Raw genomic sequence first — 19,106 nt, 5'->3', positions numbered from 1 at the left:
ATTAAAACATAAAAACAAAAGGAAGGAAAAAGAAAGCATTTGAGACACATTTCCCCATAGCAGCCGATGCATATAATAAACCTACAAATATATAAAACAACACAAAATAGGTTCAAGTTTTTCAAGTTTCTTAAATATATCATATCCAAACTACCCAATTCCAAACTTCAAAGATTCAAGCAGTGCAATTTATGTATCAATTATAACAGCAATAATAACTAATTTTGAACTATCCTTTGAATTCATCATCATAATCTTTGTACAAAGCCACCAGAGTACTCGCTGTAATCACACGCCCCTTATTCGTTTGTGTTTTTCTATGTGTATGCATGTGTTTGTTACAGAGCGTTGGATTTTTGTGAGCAGCCAGTGACAACCTACACAGCAGCAGCTTCATCCTTAGTATTTGGAAGGGGGGGGGGGGGGGGGGGGGGGGGGGTGCTCGAATGGCATATGCACTTACTGTCAAACCTATGATTCTGATTGAAAATGTTCAGGCAAGAAAAAGAAACAACAGCAACAACAAAACAGAAGAAAAACTCAATCAATCCAAAATTCCTATTGGCAAACCACACAGTGGAACATCTGGAGAATCTTGAAATCCCTTTTCTTCCCCAGCCGGCAATCACCAACCGCCCTCCATATTTGGGATTCCCACAGTCTGCCTTGAAGCCCCTCAGATCACAGCACAACTGCTGCTCCCCCCCCCCCCCCCCCCCCCAGATCCCACACAAGTTAAAGTAGTGCCACTCTCAACAATCTGTGCCTGGGGGGTACGGGTGATTTTTCTTCACAAATTGACAACTCTTGATTTCCTTCCCCCCCCCCCCTATCTGTAAACAGGGAGGCGGATGTGGGCATGCTGGTGGTCCAACAGACGTGGCACAGACACAGTCTCGTAGCCTTTGCCGAGCATCTGCTCCTTGATGCAGGGCGGGTGGATATCGTTGATCAGGTACTCCAGAGACTGCAAGCTGCTGCTCAGCACCGATGTGCTGCACATGCTCTTGCTGGGCAGGCTGCAGCACAAACCTCCTCCGCTGTCGTCAATAGCAGGGTGGTTAAGGTGATGATGATGATGATGATGATGATGATGATCGTGATGGTGGGGATAGAGGTGATGGTGATGGGGGTAGCCCATCTCCCTGTGCCCTGTAGGTGGCCCTCCTGCGGAGGTACCCAGATGCTCCTGGGGGTTGTAGCAGTCGCTCTCAGGCGTCACCAGCACGCTGTTCCACGGCGGGGCAAAGTACTGACCCACCGAGAAGTTTCCATGCATGCCGACGCAGTTCAAAGGGGAAGAGCTGACTTTGTCCAGCCCCTCCTCCGCTGGCGCTCGCTGTCAGTTGGTAGGGTCTGGAAGAAGAGGAAGATACTTGTGGGCTATAATCCCGTTGCCTGGAAGGCAAGTCTCGGGGGACTTGCTGATGGCGCCTCCTCCTCCGCTGCCTCCACTGTACATGCGGAGCACAGCATGCTGCTGCTGCTGCTGCTGCTGCTGCTGCTGTTGATGCTTTTGCCAGAGGATATAGTCCATGCCGTCTGCGTACACACCGGTCTTCATCGCATCTGCGTTCTGAGCCGGCAGCCCCGTGTATACCATATTAGCCTGGGGGGCCATTCCTACAATGTAACCTCCACCCGAGGAGCTCGAGGAGAGCCCATGACGGTTGCACTCTGCTTGGAGGGGCTGGAATTTGACGGTGCAGTGGCTGCCCCATGGCACACCTGTTGCAGAGCCTGGGGCCTGGCAATGCTGGTTGATCTGGTAGATGATGCTCTGGATGGAGGGGAGGTTGGACTGTGCAGGCAGGGGCAGGCCACGGCCCCCTGTACAGGAAGCACTGAGCCAGCTACAGTGACATTTGGGGGAACTGAGTGTCCAGGGCCTTCGGGAGGCTTCGAGGGCCCAGTGTGGTACACCATTTGGCCATGGCCACTGGCTAAAGTGCTACTGCTAGGGGGTGGGTATGGGGCAACAGCTATGTGCGCCGGGGAGAGCTTAGTCCGTCTGCCTTCAGAGTTCTTGAGAACACCTTTCGAAGGGACAAAATTCGATGACGACGACAACGACGATGATGAAGAAGAAGCCTTGACGATGGCAAGCAGGCCATGGTAGCCCCCGTGTGGAAAATGTGGGTAGGGGCTATAGCGCTGCCCCGTGGTGTCGAATCCATTCACAGTCCGGTTAAGGTGCTTGTGCTGGGGAACCCTGATGTTGGTGGGGAAGATCTTGATGGACAGAGGGCTGCTGGCCGTCTTCTGAGCGTAGGCATCAAGTTCCGCCGCCGTGGGGTAGCGTGGGGAATGTGCGGGCACCACCAAATCACCTACAATACACAACACAAAGAAAAAATAAATATCCAAAATAACGACACAAGAACAAACAGACGGTGGCACGTATAGAAGAACAGAATGGCAGAGCGTGAGTTTAATGACTAGAGATATCAAAGGAGCGACAGCGATGACAGTCACAGAGTCAGATCAATCAACCAAGCCGCAATAAGCGCCACTCTGCTGCATCAGTTGAGCCTGTCAGCATCGCAGCGACTTCTTCTAAAGCAACTAAGCAATGGAGCGGGGTGAATAAGCCCAGCTGCAACACAGGTGACGAATCCGTACAGGGTTGGGCTGATTGTAAATCAGAGCCGACATACATTCGTGTTACATCACTTTCCTCCTCCATTTAAGATCCATCACATTTTTAACAGGCTTCTGCGGAAATTCATCCCTCGACAAATGGCTCTTTATAAAAACTCATTCCGTCACAGCCCCGACACCTCAGGCGCTGTTAAATCGGGCCATTGTGAAATTAATTCGGACTCTCTTTAGCAGTGAATTTAGGTTAGCCTTGGATACCCGGAAAGGGAGAGACAAAGGGGGGGGGGGGGGGGGGGGGAGGAATGAAAGCTGGCTTAATTGCAGTGGCTCCATTTGAATTCCAGCAGCACGCGAAGCTGCCCTTATTAAAATATTAAAAAGAACATTTTTATGGGAAATTACTAAACTGGTTAAGTTTAGCTATGTCAGACCAGCCAAACATGAGGTCTGCCTTCCTTTGTTTGTCCATACAACCCATGAAGTATTTCAATGATCCGTACCAAAGTGGTCAGATTTTTGGGATCTATGTAATGATTGACAGAGCAGACAAAGGACATAGTCAAAGAATAGAAATATTCATGTCAGCGGTCTGTACTGTCTGTTGTATGAAGCCGATCCAATCCCAAAATTCAATTGAGCAGTGAGAACGGTAGCTGAGACTAGCAATGACCCCCCCCCCCCCCCCCCCCCCTCAATGAGCCAATGCTTGACCATTGTGAATTGAAGTGGCAACACAGGAAAATTACAATTTCTATTTAAAAAAAAACCCGGTCATGTGTCATTGTTTGGGGGCTGGGCATGGAGGTGAGGGCCTACGTTGAGATTGGATTTAAACGACATTATTCAGTCAATTTCATGGCTACTTAGCTCAGTGTAACAAAAAAAAAAGTGGTGGGGATGGTTGGGAAAATAACTCAATTTACAAGCAATATATCAGCTGCCACAAATGACTTGCAACCCCTTAAAAATGACATTTATATGCAAACGCTAACAAAACGTACAAAAATCAAGTGTTATAACCGTGCCGTCAGCAAATGCCTCGACAACACGAGGAGTCCTCAGCACGCAGGACTCACTCCATTTCCTCCGCAAATGCTAAATCATTTTCAAGGGACTCCACAGCCAAGCAGTCGCAACTTTCATTTCTTTGCTCCCATTACAGATGGCAGGGGGAGATCATTTCAGCATCCCCGTGGGTCGCCCACGGTGAAAAAGATTAAATCTACAAGATCAATATCAGACAGAAAAAAAAAAGAAATCGATTAAGAATTTAACATCCACTAAAAGAAGCAGTGAATAGCTCAACTCAAATTTAGCGCACGACCTTTCCCAGTCAATCCGGCTCCTCGTGCAGTAAACGTGCTTTCTAAAATCAGAAACAGCACCTTTAAATTGGAATTTAATTTGGTGAAAATAGCCCGTCTTTAATGGGGGACGGGGACGTGGCGGCATTCTAATGGGCTACCCAGAGCTGTGCCCTGCCGTCCCATCTAAGATCTAACCAGCCCGACTGAGGAAAACCTCTGCTTCCCCGGTGACAGCAGCCATTTGCTTTGATGTTCTGACTTGCAGTGGAAAACTGACAGAAGACTTATTTCATTTGCTCGGAAGAGAAAAACAAGCTCATTTCAAAGCACATTGCTCGTCCACATGCAAATGGAATGGCAGCATTTTTTCTGATCTTCTTTGCATGAGGGCAAAAAAAAAACAAAAAAAAACTTGTCTTTGATCATCACATGGTCTAAATCAAGAAAGATACTTGGCTTTCAGGCATATCAAGGGCCTGTGCCCTGCTGCCCCCCCATACAAACCCCCCAGCTGGAATATGTCCATCATCCCACCTAATTACTGTTACATGGCGGAAAAGAACTAAAAAAAAAAAAAAAGCAGCCAGGAAATTCATTAAAGTTAGCTAATTGTATTTCTTCGCATTGGTTGGGTCCATATTTTCCATGTCCACGCCTGCACTGCTTCAGAAAACGAGGCGACAGCGCTCGCTCTTCGTCTTCTCCCAGCTTGGCCCCTGTTTGTCAATAGACAGAGCCTTTGGCACACTAACCTGGCATCAAAGGGTTTCACACTTCACAGGCCACAGGGATTAGAGGCCTTTCAGGCCTATAAAACCCATCTCAGCTCCACAAAGGCTTCCGGTTATTAGAGCCCACAGGCATAAAGGAAGAAGAGGAGGCAGGAGGAGGCAAATGAGCATCTGGATGCTTCCGATTCCAGTTTCCTCTTTTAAAAAATGTCCATGGTGGAAATTTTATAGCAAAGTTGATTACAGTAAGTAATGGCCACAAAGCGAAGAGGGGCTTCATTCTCATTTTCACGCCGTTTCACACACTGTGTGTTTGATGTGAAGGGGCTCCACATCGCTCTCCTCCAGAGGAGTAAGTCTATAAGTGAGGACATGGAGGTTAAAGGAGAGCGTCTCGTTTTGGGTCGGCCGCTCTGTGACTTATTGGTTTTTGGGCTGCAGTGGATCATAGCGGCGGCGGCGGCATACAGATGGTGCCGGCTGATAAACATCCTCTGCCAACACTGGCTCGTTTGTGAGTCCCCACCACCTCATAAAGGAGGTCTTTCCTGCACCTGTGTGCAAGTCTCCAGCATGGCTCTGCATGCAAAGACAACACACGAACACAGAACCATGCATGCATGCATGCGAGCACACAAATCTGCATCGGCAGCGGTGGAGTCTCATTTGCCATCGGTGGAGCATGTCGTTATCCTCTGCTCAGCAGTCGCTCATGAAATGTAGGGCAGGGACAACAACAACAGGTGCCTGTGCGGGCGACAGCCTGCAATGCCTCCTAGGCTAAATGCTTCACACTCGCTTCATTTCAACATGCGACAGCCTCGTAAGGATTAATTATTTCCCCTGGGGATGGAAGAATATGCCCCCCCCCCCCCCCCGCCCCGCCCGCTTCCTGAGAGCTACATGCACGCACAAGCACATGAAACAGCCAAGCAGTCAACGAAAAGGGAAATCTGAAATAGCATCGCTCTTGCAATCAGACATCGACTTCAACATTGGGAGAATGTAAACAAACGAAGCATTATGATTGAACTGCAGCGGAGAGGGAGATAAAAGCTCAGGCAAACACAAGCATTACTTGTGAGAGATCACGCGCCGGGGGGAGCGGAGATGGCAGGAAGGCAATTAATGGGCTGACCTTCGTCCTTAATCACCCAGTGGCTGGCACACAATGCCCATGTGTCAGAGCAGCGCGTCTCTAAATGCCACCCCTCATTAGCACGATGCACACAGCGAGCGAGGCTATCGCTGCAGTGTTGCACTCCCCAGCGGTCAGACAGAGATAGAAAGACTCGGATGGGAGGACGCGGCGCCGTGGCGCCAGGCCGTGATCTAGAAATCTCATTTCACTCCGAAGACAGACATTTTTTTCTCTCCGTTTTTGATTGGCACGAAACTCCCCGAGCCAAAGCCCTAGGTGTGCCCCCCGTGCTGTCACCGTGATTGCATGTGTGCTCCTGTGCATAGACGTATGAGTGTGTGGCTGTGTGTGTGTATTTTGGTGAAGGGGGGGGGGGGGGGGGGGGTACCCAATTCTGAACACTCAATTAACACTCCTTTAATTAGCCAGCATCACATTTTGAATTCTGATGAACTAATTTTCGTGGTGCGAGGGTGAAGGAGACGGTGGCTGTGGTGAGGGAGTGGGGGGTGGTAAAGATGTCCACTGGGTACAAAACAGCAATAAAGAGAGAACTGGTTAGATTAGAGTGTTAAAAAAATCCATTAAATTCTGCGCACTTCTTCCATGTGAGAGGTCAAATTGTGTTGATCACATGAAGCAGTGAGACAGACTGTGAGGGCATGGGAGTTAGGTGAGGAGCAGCGAGGTGGAGGAAAAGTGAGAGGAGATAGGGAGTCAGAGGCAGTGCGAGAACCAGCACCAAATCCAGAGGAGCACATGGGAATGTTTTGCATTTTAATTAGAGGTTTAAATGAATAAGCAGAGGAAAACACTGGGAGAACTGGCTGAAATGCCCGCACTCTCATTTATTAGTGTTCAAACTGCTCGAAAAATTACAACTTAGTTGCAGAAGTTTCTTCTTATTAGTGGAAAAAAATGCTTTAACACATCAAAAAAAAGTTATCTGTGTTTTCTCCCTCACTCCTGCAAGCATGTATCACAGCGTACAATTCTACACTCTAAATCTCTAACCATGCACAATGGTGAGAAGGGAGGGAGGGGGGGGGGCAGTGTTTCTTTAATTGAAAGGAGAGGGTTGTTTGGTTGAACTGCGATTAAGCATTCCCAGAAAAATGAGTGCACAGTACACATTAACTTTGGCCAAACAACAACAGCTCTGTCAGCGACGATAGATAAGGCTAACAACTGGATCAGAGATAAGGCAGGGCGGGGGGGACCGACGGCGACCACGCTAGCGCAGTCATTTCACCTGAGAGGGACGGCCCTACATCAGTTTGCGCTGAGCTGAATCAAACGGCTAATGCTTCCATTTGTAAAGGCACGCCGGTTTGACCCTTGGGCCTGCAGGACGAGCTTTACTTTCACTTTTCTAGTTCCACATTCCACCACTAACGGACAAGCTACACTTATAACGAAGTTATTCAAATGAATAATTCACGGTTTGCCCTGCCAATCGTTCTGCAGCCTAGAACGGGCAGATTCAGCAGCGTTGTCCCATTAAGGAACCCTTGACCTGCGGCCATTGTTAAGCTCTTAGCAGATAGGATCAGCGTCTGCGGCATCCTCGCCCCACCGCCGTTAGCCCGCTGCACAAGGACAGGCGAGGCATGGGGAAGCCAGAGGCAGCTTCGCGTCCTGAACAATACCTGCCTTGTGCTAATGGAGGTGTCATCTGGCACAGGCCTGATTAGTCAGCGATTACAGCCAGGCCTCAATTGCCGTGACAACTGCTGCAAACACAATGGGCCCTGATAGAGCCAGCTGTTTAGTCCTCTGCAATTAACCCGGCATCCCACTCGTCTCCGGCAGTGCGCTGCCTCTAATTGACTATCGGGCACACAAAGCGGGGGCTGTCGGCCAGACCCCCTGGACATACTCCCCCACACCCCCCCACCCCCCACCCCTCTGTAGAGGTAGAGATGATAATAATAGTGGCGTCCTGTGGACTTGGAAGCCAGTCAATCAAAGCCTCGGTACCCCACTGGTGCTTCCTGAGCAGAGGAAGCACACGCATGAGGCAGTGATCAACAGGGTATAGAGCAGCCTTGCAGGGGGGGGGGGGGGGCAGGCATGTTGAATATGCCCTCAGTCAGAGTACTAATCAATTCAAGTGCACGTTAGGGCAAAGGGAACCCTGCTGGTCGCTTGATATCTGAAAAGCCGTTTTTTTTTTAGGAACATGCATCCGCCTCCCCGTCAAGGTTGATTTTCTGTGCAATAACACAGAGAGAGAGAAAAAAAAAAATCAAGGCAATTATTTGTCAGGCTTGTGCTATCTATAATTGCAAAGATAAAAATCAAGCTGCAGTGATTTCTCATCGGATAGAGCTGCGTGAATTCACGACTGCTTTGTGCCACTGTCATCGTCAAGATGATTTCCATCACTTTTCCAGAGCACCTTATTAGAGGTGTGGACTAGGAAAAAAAATATTTCATAGAAGTTAGTAAAATGATTCTCATTTCACTTTCATTTCATTTCTGAGTAAATTATTTAGACATTTAATTGTACATAAGTGAACGTACGTATGGTGTTGATACCGAGGAGTGTGTTGCGGGTCCAGGCTAAAACATGGACCGGTCTGTGCGTTCTTCATTCACCGGCATGCAGGCAAACGCATGCGCTATACAGTTCTCTAATCCAACTCTTTTGTACATCAAAATGAGTTGTTGTAAAATAAGTCATCCTCGTATTTCACATCCAGGTGTTCCCCTTGAAGTAATTGTCAGTACAACGAGACGCTGACTGAATCGCATGAATCACCATATAATTAAAATCCGCAGTCGAACAACAATTTAAACGGGAGGTGCCACGCTGCAATCACATGCCTGGCTAAAAGGTTTCACCGGGAGCAAAGAGGGTAGGGCGAGGATGTTCAAACGTCTGGCCCTCCGATCCTTCGACGTTACGCAACATTAAAAATAGATTTTGAACATGAAAGAAAACTTTGAATTTTATTCAACCAAATGGTATCAAAGATTTCCCACACAAACAGATGGAAGAAATAGCAAATTGAGAGCCATATGTGGTCGTCGTCCTCAAACAGATTGCAGCACGAGGTCATTTAGCCGACCTGCAGCGAGGCAGCACACGCGTGTGGCTAAGATACCACACCGAGAAAGAGAAGAGGTGCAGGAGAGGAAGAAAAGCAAGGTCCCCTCCCCAATTTCTCCAGAACTTGCTTTTCCAATCATATGATTTTATTGTTACACACGTCTATAGACTGAAACGGCTAATTAGGAGCCCATCTTAAATAAACGTGTATATTTTAGCATCGGGACGCCGTCCTGTTTACATTTTCTTGTTAGGATTTATCTCTGAAGCCAGATGTTACTGAATCAGCCATGAAAATTAATTAGACGCTTTGATGTGGCGACCGCATGCTCCTTCAGACAGGCCGGGGTTTTTTATGGGCTGTAGAGGAAATTACTAAGAACCGATTGATCCTGAAGGACTCCTCTTTACACATGACCTGGCAGACCCCCCCTCCACACACACACACACACACACACGGAGAGAGCGAGAGAGAAGCACACTAAAAGACCCTGTTAACAGTTGATTCAAGCGTCTTAAAGCTGCACAGCGAGTGTGAAAACAACCGAGTCTCCGGTTGAACCCGTCGTCTTTTTCTTCTTCTTCAGTAACTCCAATATTGATGAGCATAAATCAACAAAAATCCAAGCAAATTTAATTAAGAAGCCGATGTTTTCTCTGTTTTTGTTCCAAATAGCAGGAGAATAAATGTGATACACAATTAAAACTAGGTGGAGTTGAAAGGAGAAACAACCTTCTCAACCCATCGCCCCCTAAAGCATTAAAATGTCATTACATGGCGTTATCTTTTTTTTTTCTGCTTTCACATTGCTGCATCCTTTTTACCTGCTCTCTGTATTTTCTTTGTCTCTTCTTATGCTTCATCTGCCCCCCCCCCCCACGCCGGTCTCTTCCATCGCCCTCTCTCAGTAAGTGAGTTTCATTTGGGGTGCTTGCCGGGCGAAATCACCTCAGGGCAAACACTTTATTATCTGTAGTCAAAGCGTCACCGCAAATACCATTCTACACACACAAGTGTCACTTTCCATTTGTCTGCACTGTGGCTGCATTAACGGAGACTAGCCGGCCCAGAGCCTCGTCTCAAACGCGGCCGGCAGAAGCAAACCAACAGCGTGGGAAAGCACTCATCCTGCATTCCTGCCCCATTAGCACCGCTGGCACCACCACAGCAGACCCAGCGCCTCTTTTTATGGAATTTAAAAAAACATTGCCATCGGTGCTAACCTTTGTCACTGGAGAGATGAATACATTTAGGGCTGACCTCACACATTACCTGAATGTTAAATGAAGGAATTACCTCATGCACAACAAATAATGAGACAAATTACTACTCTGTACACGACTGTTCAGCAAAAAAGCGACGCTGCAGTCCGTGTCCTCTTTGATTAACAAAGGAATGCAGGCCAGCATCAGCCGTGTCAGGGTTTGTTTTTTTTGTGAGACACCAGCACAACAAGCAAGCACAGAAAATGGGGCAACGCATTTTAACTCACACCACAAACTGCTTTCCATAAACAAGGCAAACAAATAAAAAGAACAGGGCCCGTGCTTCGCACTGCAACAGCCCGAACCTCATTTCAGGTGCAGCTTTTGCCAGGTTTCTTCTGCAAAAAAAAGAAATAGAAAGTACTGATCTGGATGGGCCAGATACTAGATTATATATATAGTACGTATAAAAAGAAGAAATAAGTGAATTCATCCCAAAACTGCTCTCTGTTTAATAATCAAGTCTGGCCAAAGGGCTTAGTCGAGTGCTTGGTTCTGCATAGATGAGAGAAGCCGGGCCCGCTCTGTGGCTGCCTGTGACGAGCCAGCCCTCTGGCCTGGCTGGGCCACCCTCATTGTGCATACAGCATGGTCTAGAAAGCAAAGCTTTATCAGCAAATACCCAGAGCCGGCACAAGTAGTGGGCCGGTTATGCGTTGCGACTGGAACACCAGCCAATATTGTCATGTGCGATTAGGCCTGTGCTCATGAGCCTGTGAACTCATTCCTGTGGCATCAAAGTCCCCCCCCCCCCCCCCAGCTCTCCTCCAGTTATAACCCTGCTGCCCTCTCCTCCTCCTGTAGTTTTTTCCATTTCACACTCAGCCTTGCCACTTCACAATGCACCCTCACTGAACCCAGTGGAAAAGCTGCGCTCCAGTGCAAACAGATAGAGTTAAAGTACAACAACGGGTCGGACCGCCTGGATTTCCAAAACAAATATCCACTGCTTAATTAACTCGTTCCAGAAGGGTCATCTGCAAGTTAGAGCCAGCATGTGAACGGAAAAGCAGCCGGTGCCAGTTGTTTTGTCTCAGCAGACCTCTCCAGATGACACGGCTGATAGAGATGAACAAAAGGGAGACTTGCAGGGGAATGAAAGACAAACCTCGAGGCCGCTGACGGGGAAACATGGAGGAGAAACGGAGATTAAACCGTTTGGTGACGAGGCAGGGAACAGCAGCACGCAGAGCCAAGAGAGACAAACAACAAGTGACCTAAAAGATTTGTTGTGCGCTCCCTGTCCTCTCTTTAAGAGAATATATAACACTGTGACACTGTTTTCTCAAAGGGCTGCATGTACAGCCAGGAGCAAGAAGCCTTCACAGTTGTGCACAAACTCAAATGGACACGGTGACAACACAACACACTCACACAGGTTCGGACTAAAAGTCCCTGGAGGTAAAGATTGTAAGTGTGCGCAGAGATGAGAAAAGGAACCGGTGAAAAGAGCAGGAGAGGAAGACGAAAGGAAGAGAGTGGGAGAGAGAGAGAGAGAGAGAGGGGAAGAGATGAGGGGAGACTGGAGGCATCTGGGCCAGCCTGTCAGGCTGGAGGAAGCGCTGGTGTGCAGGCCTGCAGGTAAATGGAAGAAGAAAGGTGCCTGCAGGCTGCCTGAGGCAAGCCTGGGCACTTCTGTTCTATCATTTAGGAGACAAGTCATCCACTGATTCTCAATTAATATTTAACACTGCATAGACAACAAGGCACTCAGCTGCAGTACAACATGCTGAGGAGAGGAGAGGAGAGGAGAGGAGAGGAGAGGTGAGGAAGGGAGAGGGGGCTTTAATGTAGACGGATTTGTAGAGGCTACATTCAAACAGTGTTTTATTATAAGAGAAGCTCAAAGCTGATTTTAATGTGTCCTTAATGTGTCTTAATTAATATTCTTTTATAAATTGTGAGTAGAACGTTTTGGATTTTGTTGACGGGCCTTTCAGGATGAAATGGTATTTTCATTTTCAGTTTGAATTGAATTGATTTTAACCGGTAGGTCACTGTGATTTTCATTACCTGGCAACAACAAACAGTAAAAAAAAAAGAAATCACACCCACAAATACAAATATAAAATCCTTCTGCTAAGTTTTTCCTTTCCTCCGTCTCCAAAGTGCTTGCGCTTGTGGGTCAAGTTGGGCTCTGTCTTTCCCTGCTACACCTGTAAAGTGCCTTGAGATAACTTTCTGTTATGATCTGGCGCTTTAGAAATAAAATTGAATTGAATTGAAATGCACTTCCAGAGTTTGTGGATTTGCCACAAGGATTAGGGCCCCCCCGAAAAGCAGCTGAAATCACATCCTGACCCTACATTAGCAGTGAGCAAATGTGAGCCATAATTAAATAACAGTTACCAATGCAACGGATGCATTTGAAGACGACCTTCATGAGAATGACCCTGTTGAGTAAACCACAGAAATCGGAGTAAAACGAGCGACGATTTCACTGACCACTTTTGTGCTGTGGTCAGTTTGCCCTCCCTGGCTTTGTCCATCAAGCACTTTGAGAGCAGAGATAAAAGCCACACTCATGGATGGCGTGTGCATTCATTCCTGACTGCTTCAGTTCAAATCATTGAATTCTACTCAAGCTGTCTGAATAGTTCTACTTTGTTAACACAGCACGAGAGATTGATTCAGAATAAGGGTGCCGTTTAAAGGGGAAACATTATACTAGAGGTGCAGGACGCACCATTTCATTGCAAACTGTGCAGACAAGAAAGTTTCACATCACAGAGAATTTAAATTAAACGGGATAACGACATTGCTCAGACACCCCTGTGTTCAGACAACTCGGCTGGTGACCGTGCGACACTCTTTATCAATTTCCGGCCAGACATTGATGAAGATGACTGGTTTTCTGAGGCCTTTACTAATGCTCGGCCTTGAGAATGGTAGAGAACGTTTCCTTCCTTGTGAATCTCCAGAAATCCCGCAAGAGCTGGTTCTCAATTCTAGCCAGCTGCTGGAACAAGTAGAAAAAAATGAGAAAAACCACCATAAAGTCTCCTTTTCAGGGGTCCGTCAAACTTCCGTTTGCAAGGCACGTGTTAAGTGCCAAACAGGAAGCACTTCAAAATAAAAGCGACAAAACTAATAGATAATACAGGAAGTGCTAAATATAAAACAGACCTCAATAAGAGTCGTTTACAGTGTCCACTCTTTGATCCCAGACCTACATGCACCAGCCTGTAGCACGGCATTACCACTTTTTTTTTTTTACACCACTGGATCGACTATGGTGGCTCAGAATGTAAACTCCACATGTCGTTTATCATCATCGTGATCGACCAAACAGTTTATGAATCCCATTTCTGAAGAAAAAGGAGCAGGCTTTAAATATTTCTCACATCGCCGTACAATGTCACACTTGCCCTTTTAGAGTAAGGATTTGCCCCGGACTCATCACCCTGCAGAATCAAGCTGGAGGACTGGACCCATTTCCTGACAGTATGGTTGGCTATAAAAAAAAAAACACTCAATTGCACCTGGGGTGCCCAAATGCCAACTCTGAGGTGTTGGAACCAGGAACCTGCTTCTCAACCCAAATCCTGCTATGCCCCAAACTGAAGCAGTGAAGCACCTCCCAAGGCATCACGATTGTCTCTCCCCCCCGTGTTCACAGCAGAAGGCACAGGGCAGAGGGAAGGCACGGCTCTGTGGGTTGCCACCGGCCGGAAATGATCCTCTGTGTGCCAGCGCTGAGACAACAGCATGATAGAGGAGGGCCTGCAGCGTCCATGAGGTAAGACCAATGCAGCTACGGTCACATGGCTTAACCCTTTGAAGCCCTATTCATCTTCTGGATTTTGCAAATACAGCAACGTTGCATTTCACGTGGCTATGCAAAACCCAGCAATCACAAAGGTCAGATTGCTAGAGAATGCATCCATGAGGAAGGCGACCGCAGATAACTGTCAATCAACTTTCACAGTGAAAAATACCTCATGACCTCTGCTTCCCTGCTGCAAAGTGTGGAATAATGACAGTCTCTGTGGGCCCTCTGTGGAATTCCAAATGGGAGTTAGAAACATGTTAGTTCAATCAATGGGAAAAGGTCAAGCTCATGCAGATTCTCTGTCCCTTGTGTCACCCCCCTCCCCTTTATGCCCCCGCTACCTATAGGGTACATGCAATCAGGGAAAAGGTTATTACTGCCGATGCTTGCGACCATTTTTTTTAAACTCAAATGAAAACATTTCCCCGTTTCCCCGCCCCTCATAACAACCGTTGGAGCAACACGCTGCAATTTAATACAGCCGTCTAATTCCCCTGTTGCGTCTCACACCGACAGACAACAACAGTGACTGGGGGGGGGGGTCATTACCTGAGCATATTCCCACTGCCTGGGAGCGTGGCTTAGGAAGAGAAGCTGCTAAAAGCATAGGCAACTAATGGATCTGGCAGTTTTGCCTGCAGAGGCACAGGGCTATTAGGGAAACCACAATCCCCAGGTGAACCTCCGTGTCATGTCCTGAGGCTGTGTGTGACACGGCCGGGTTGTCTCCGTCAGTCACGCTGGAAGGAGCCAAATCTGCCCTGACATAGGATGAACCTGGGATACCAGGCCTTCTGGGAAGGTTTCATCTCCACCTGGCTGATTGGCACCTCGGGCCTCCTGGGTGGTGTCACAGGGTGTTACGGCTGCAGGTGTGCTCCGGTGCACGTGTGCGTGCATGAGTGCACGTCTGTAACAAGTCACACTTTCTGGGCTTTTAATGGAGAATAAAACTGGTTTTCTGAGTCAGACTTCATGGCAGTTGCAAATAGGAATAATAGCCCTGGCTTAATTGCATGCAATCAAAGGAATGCCAAATTACTGTGTGCACGTGTGTGCGTGACGTTGCTGGGTTTTGACACAGGTTTAGTTTAAAGCATGAGCCAATCACAAGACAAATATTGGGGTGTGGCAGAACTACTCTGACTGGGATAAAGAACACCGAGGTGCATATCTGGAGGGGCAAAGGAATTTAGTTTATATAAAAAAAAGAAAAAGTCCAAAATAAATAAATAAACAAAAGACCAGACAGAAATATTCCCATCAACCAGTTGAAGGGTCATTCTTAGATGACATGTGGCAGAGTAATTGCTGTCTGGGACAGGACGGAGTCAAGGTAGTGGCGGGTGCTGTGGGCCTCGGGAGAAGCCCCCACCCCCGCGCACTCACCCCTGCTCCCCGGACCGTCAGACCCAAAGATGGGGGCAACAATCAAAGAAAGGGATGGGTGGTGAGGGAAGTCGCTGCTGGCTGACGCTGACCTGGGTCAGACACCCCCCCCCCCCCCCCCTCCTCTTTATTCTTTCTCATCAGTCTGAATGGATGCCCTCTCTCAGGGGCACAACCCGATGAGAAGCCCTGGCTCCACTGCCGTCTCCGTTTCTCATGTCTCCATCTAGGCCAGTGGTAGAGCGATGTGGAAGGGAGGACAAAGGAGGAGGGAGCAAGCTACAAATGTCACCCATAAAAGGGGGGGGGGGGGATTTAATTAAAAATGACAGGGCAGGCGCTGGAGAGGGCAGCCGCATATGCGCAGAGTTTGGGCGCAGCGAAAGCAAGTGCTTATGATTTATAATTCAGCCAATGCTCGGCACTCTTTTTAATTCTACGGTCAAAGAAAAAAATATCAAAGGCCGGCGCTGCGAGGCTAATCCAATATGATACTTTTAAGGGCGGGCGGTCAATGGCTTTTTGAAAAGCCAGCTTCCCTGTCTCCCTTTATGCTTCCATCTCTCCCTTCTCCACATGTCTATCTTTCCCCACCTCCCTCTGCTGCTCCCTCTTTTCTCTTCCCTGCACTCCTCACTCTGCCCCCCCCCCCCCCCCTCCCCCTCCCCGCCTCCCCGCCTCCCCGAGTCCAGACAGACAGCGGGCTGCGATAATGGAAACATCCCGCTCTCCGCCTCCCTTTTCTCTTGCTAAGCTCCGTGCGCTTGGGGGAAATTGATTGTCTGGCGAGCCGATCTGAACGCTTCCAGCTGATGTAGAGCCAGTTAAGTCCTTTTTTATTGAGGCTATGAGGGATTTTTAATGGGAGTCGCATCAATGAACTGTGCAGCCACTCAGCATCTGCATGCGGTGGCTTTTTCTAAAAACCCTCCGTGCCCTCTCATTCTGACTGCTCCGCCACCCCAGTCCTCAAACACACAACCACACACACTCAGGACGGGAGACGCAACACAGCTCACCTCCACCCCACTGCCAGGAAATCCACCCCCCCCCATGCCCTCCCTCTTTGAGGATGTATTCTGGTATTCAGCTTCCTGTCGAGGGCCCAGGTCACTTTAGTCACAACCTCCTTCCACGCTGGCACAAACTGGGTGATGAACAATCAGTCATGGAGAGACCTGAGTGCGCCCCCCGCCCCCCCAACACACCCACACCCACCCCCACCCACCTGGACTCACTGTTGGTCTGCATCCCTTCTGGTCCTGGATGAACAACGCCTTATTGAGGCCAAGAGCTGCACCGTGCTGGAAATCCAAACCTGCCCCCCCCCCTCCAAGGACAGAAAGGAGGCTATTATGCGCAAACGTCCTCATTATGAACCTCAAGTCATCGTCGTAGTTTTTCAATCAAAGGCTTTAACAGGTGGAGGAGGAGAGCGAGAGGGCGAGAGATTGAGGAGGTCAGTAAGAGGGAAGACTGCTTTTTCCTTCTCTATTGATTTGAGTCCCGACTCCCACTAGCGGCTCCTCAATAAAGGACCCTGAGAGGAAGTGGGCTAATCCAGCAAAACTGGAAGAAGGGAATCGATTAGGATGGCTGCTGAGGAGTCCTTCCATTTCTCTCACTTCCCCTCTCTCTTCACTTCCCCTAATTCCATTCTATAGGTTCTTTTAATCCTTTTTACTTCGCCTCTCTCTGAAACCTCATTAGCGAGCTCCGTTGAACCCGGCTCAGCTGAAGAGCAGCCCCCTTCTGGCTCCCTTCATAGAGGCCCATCGGACTCCGTATGGAACATCTGGCTCAGAGCAGCTTAAAACGACTCCAGATGTGAGAACAGAGGTGATGCCCATGCACCTTGCGAGCTGTGACTCCTCTCACTGGATGTAACATTTCAGTTCAGTTCTTCACCTAGACCCAATCAGATGCCCTCACTGGTGTAAAGTCCCCCCCGCTTCTCTCCATCCACCACTCCTTTTAATTGGCTTGAAGTAGCCTCACAGGCCCGTCATGTAAGCAGAGGCCGCAAAAGGCTCGAACATTCAATAAAGAGGGACAACCCCCCCCCCCCCCAAAAAAAATGAAACTCGCCCCCCAGCCTGACCGCCACCTCTCCGTGATCCCCACGCGGGTTAAAGCTAGCTTTGCCAGCTCGGTGACGGTTTTCAGTCCCGGCTAATCTCCGTCCCTTTACACCACTTTGTGAGTGGACAGAGGGCGGGGCCGTGAGAGCAAACAGAGCAGCTGTCATGCTTTACAGGCGGGGGCCGGAGACTGTAAATGTTTACAGACCCTCGGGGTCACCCGGGGCCGCTGAGGCAACCCCGTTGCCACGACTGCACAATCAGCACGGCTAAACAGCCCCCCCCCCCCCCACAATGAGTAGCCAAACAAGATGGCAATCCAAGGTTTAAGTGCGGAGCCGAGCTGTTTAGAATTCCTCTGAGTAGCGAGGGGGGGGGCCGACACAAACCGGAAAGTCGATTTTACTTCACTTATTCACAGTCAGACAGTTTCCATCGCTCGCCCCGACCAATGGCCTCAACACAAGCAGCAAACGCAAGCCGCTCTCATTCCCGAGCTCCATGCGAGCTGAACTCCCGACCTCCATCACTCCCCGTCACTTTGTTAACTCACATTTCCGCCCGAGAGCTTGTGGGGGCTCCAAGGTCTTGCTGGCACACACCACCGGGTGCTGGGGCGGAGGGTTCTGCCTCCTCTGCAGACAGGCCAGCATGGCGAGCAGGGCACGGTACGACAGCCGGGGGAGTTCTGCGGCCAACCTGAAGCAGAAAGAAAAAGAGGCATGGACACGTTAGGCCAGTTAAGGAGGAGGGTTCCAGGTCGGCGCTCCGTGGCCCCCAGTAAGTCAGGAGGGGCTGGGCCGGATGGGCTCGGTTCCTCACCCAGGATTCAATTGAAAGTGCAGCTGGCTTCCTCCCGGGTCTGTGCGCTGAATGACAAACACACACCTGCGCTGGGGCAGCGCGGCGTCAGGTTCAGAGCAGAGAATGGGCCAGTCACTCGGCAGCTTCAAACAGCACAGCCACGCAGCCATTCAAGCGCATCTCCAGCCTGTGAGACCGTCCTCAAAACAAACACCCACGGAAAGTAGCAACACTCGGGCACATTCCTCCCAGCGCGGTGCGTGTGCGTGCGTGTGTGTGTGTGTGTGCGTGGTGATTGATGGCGTTATCTATGGACAGCAAAAAATGGTAATGCTGGAAAAACAGCAGTCTGTCTGCTGCTTCGACTTAACATGCAACAGCTCTGGGGGCCTGTCAGGAGGGGCCTGAGGGACCGAGCAGTGTCTGGATGTACATGTAGGTGTGTGTGTGTGTGTGTGTGTGTGTTGGGAGGGGGAGACTGCCAACCGTACATCAGGGCTAGTGACGGCACTAATCAATCTCCCTCTAGGCTATAAATCTACCCCCCCCCCCCCCCCGCCCCCCAGCCACCTTCACTTCACCAACAAGGAGGCAGTTTCTGCTCGCTGCCTCTCAAAAAGCCCATCTCAGCCCCGGTGGAAACAGAGGACCCGGTTCTACGTGAAAGAAAAGCCGCCGCTGCCTCGCCAACGGCCTCAGCGATCGAGCAGCATGGAGGGATTCATTTATCAGCCGCCATCCAGTGTCACACAGAACAATGATGACTGATTACGAAGGCCCCCCATTTGAATTAAGCGCCAGATGAAAACAGCAAAGTGTTTTCACGCGACACGGCTCGAGATTCTCTCCTCTGCAGTTCCTTTTAGCCGATATTCTGCGCTTTCCTGGAAAATGTGCTGGAACTGTCTGACATTGCAGACGCACGCCACGGCCTTAATCGCCACCCTGAACGTGTTTGG

At 49.2% G+C, this 19,106-nt stretch overlaps 1 protein-coding gene across 1 annotated transcript; it reads right to left on the bottom strand.

The window, feature by feature from the left end:
* Window positions 1-829: 829 nt before the first annotated feature.
* fam222aa (family with sequence similarity 222 member Aa) lies at window positions 830-17,996 on the bottom strand. Its single transcript, XM_068738761.1, is given in 7 exon segments — window positions 830-1,322; window positions 1,324-1,381; window positions 1,384-1,659; window positions 1,662-1,743; window positions 1,745-1,836; window positions 1,839-2,330; window positions 17,897-17,996. Coding segments are annotated over 7 exon segments (1,593 nt in total).
* Between the last annotated feature and the right edge of the window lie 1,110 nt (window positions 17,997-19,106).

The sequence above is a fragment of the Brachionichthys hirsutus genome, chromosome 4 (genome assembly GCF_040956055.1).
Source record: "Brachionichthys hirsutus isolate HB-005 chromosome 4, CSIRO-AGI_Bhir_v1, whole genome shotgun sequence".
Lineage (NCBI taxonomy): Eukaryota > Metazoa > Chordata > Actinopteri > Lophiiformes > Brachionichthyidae > Brachionichthys > Brachionichthys hirsutus.
This window is presented reverse-complemented; position numbering and strand designations above follow the sequence as displayed.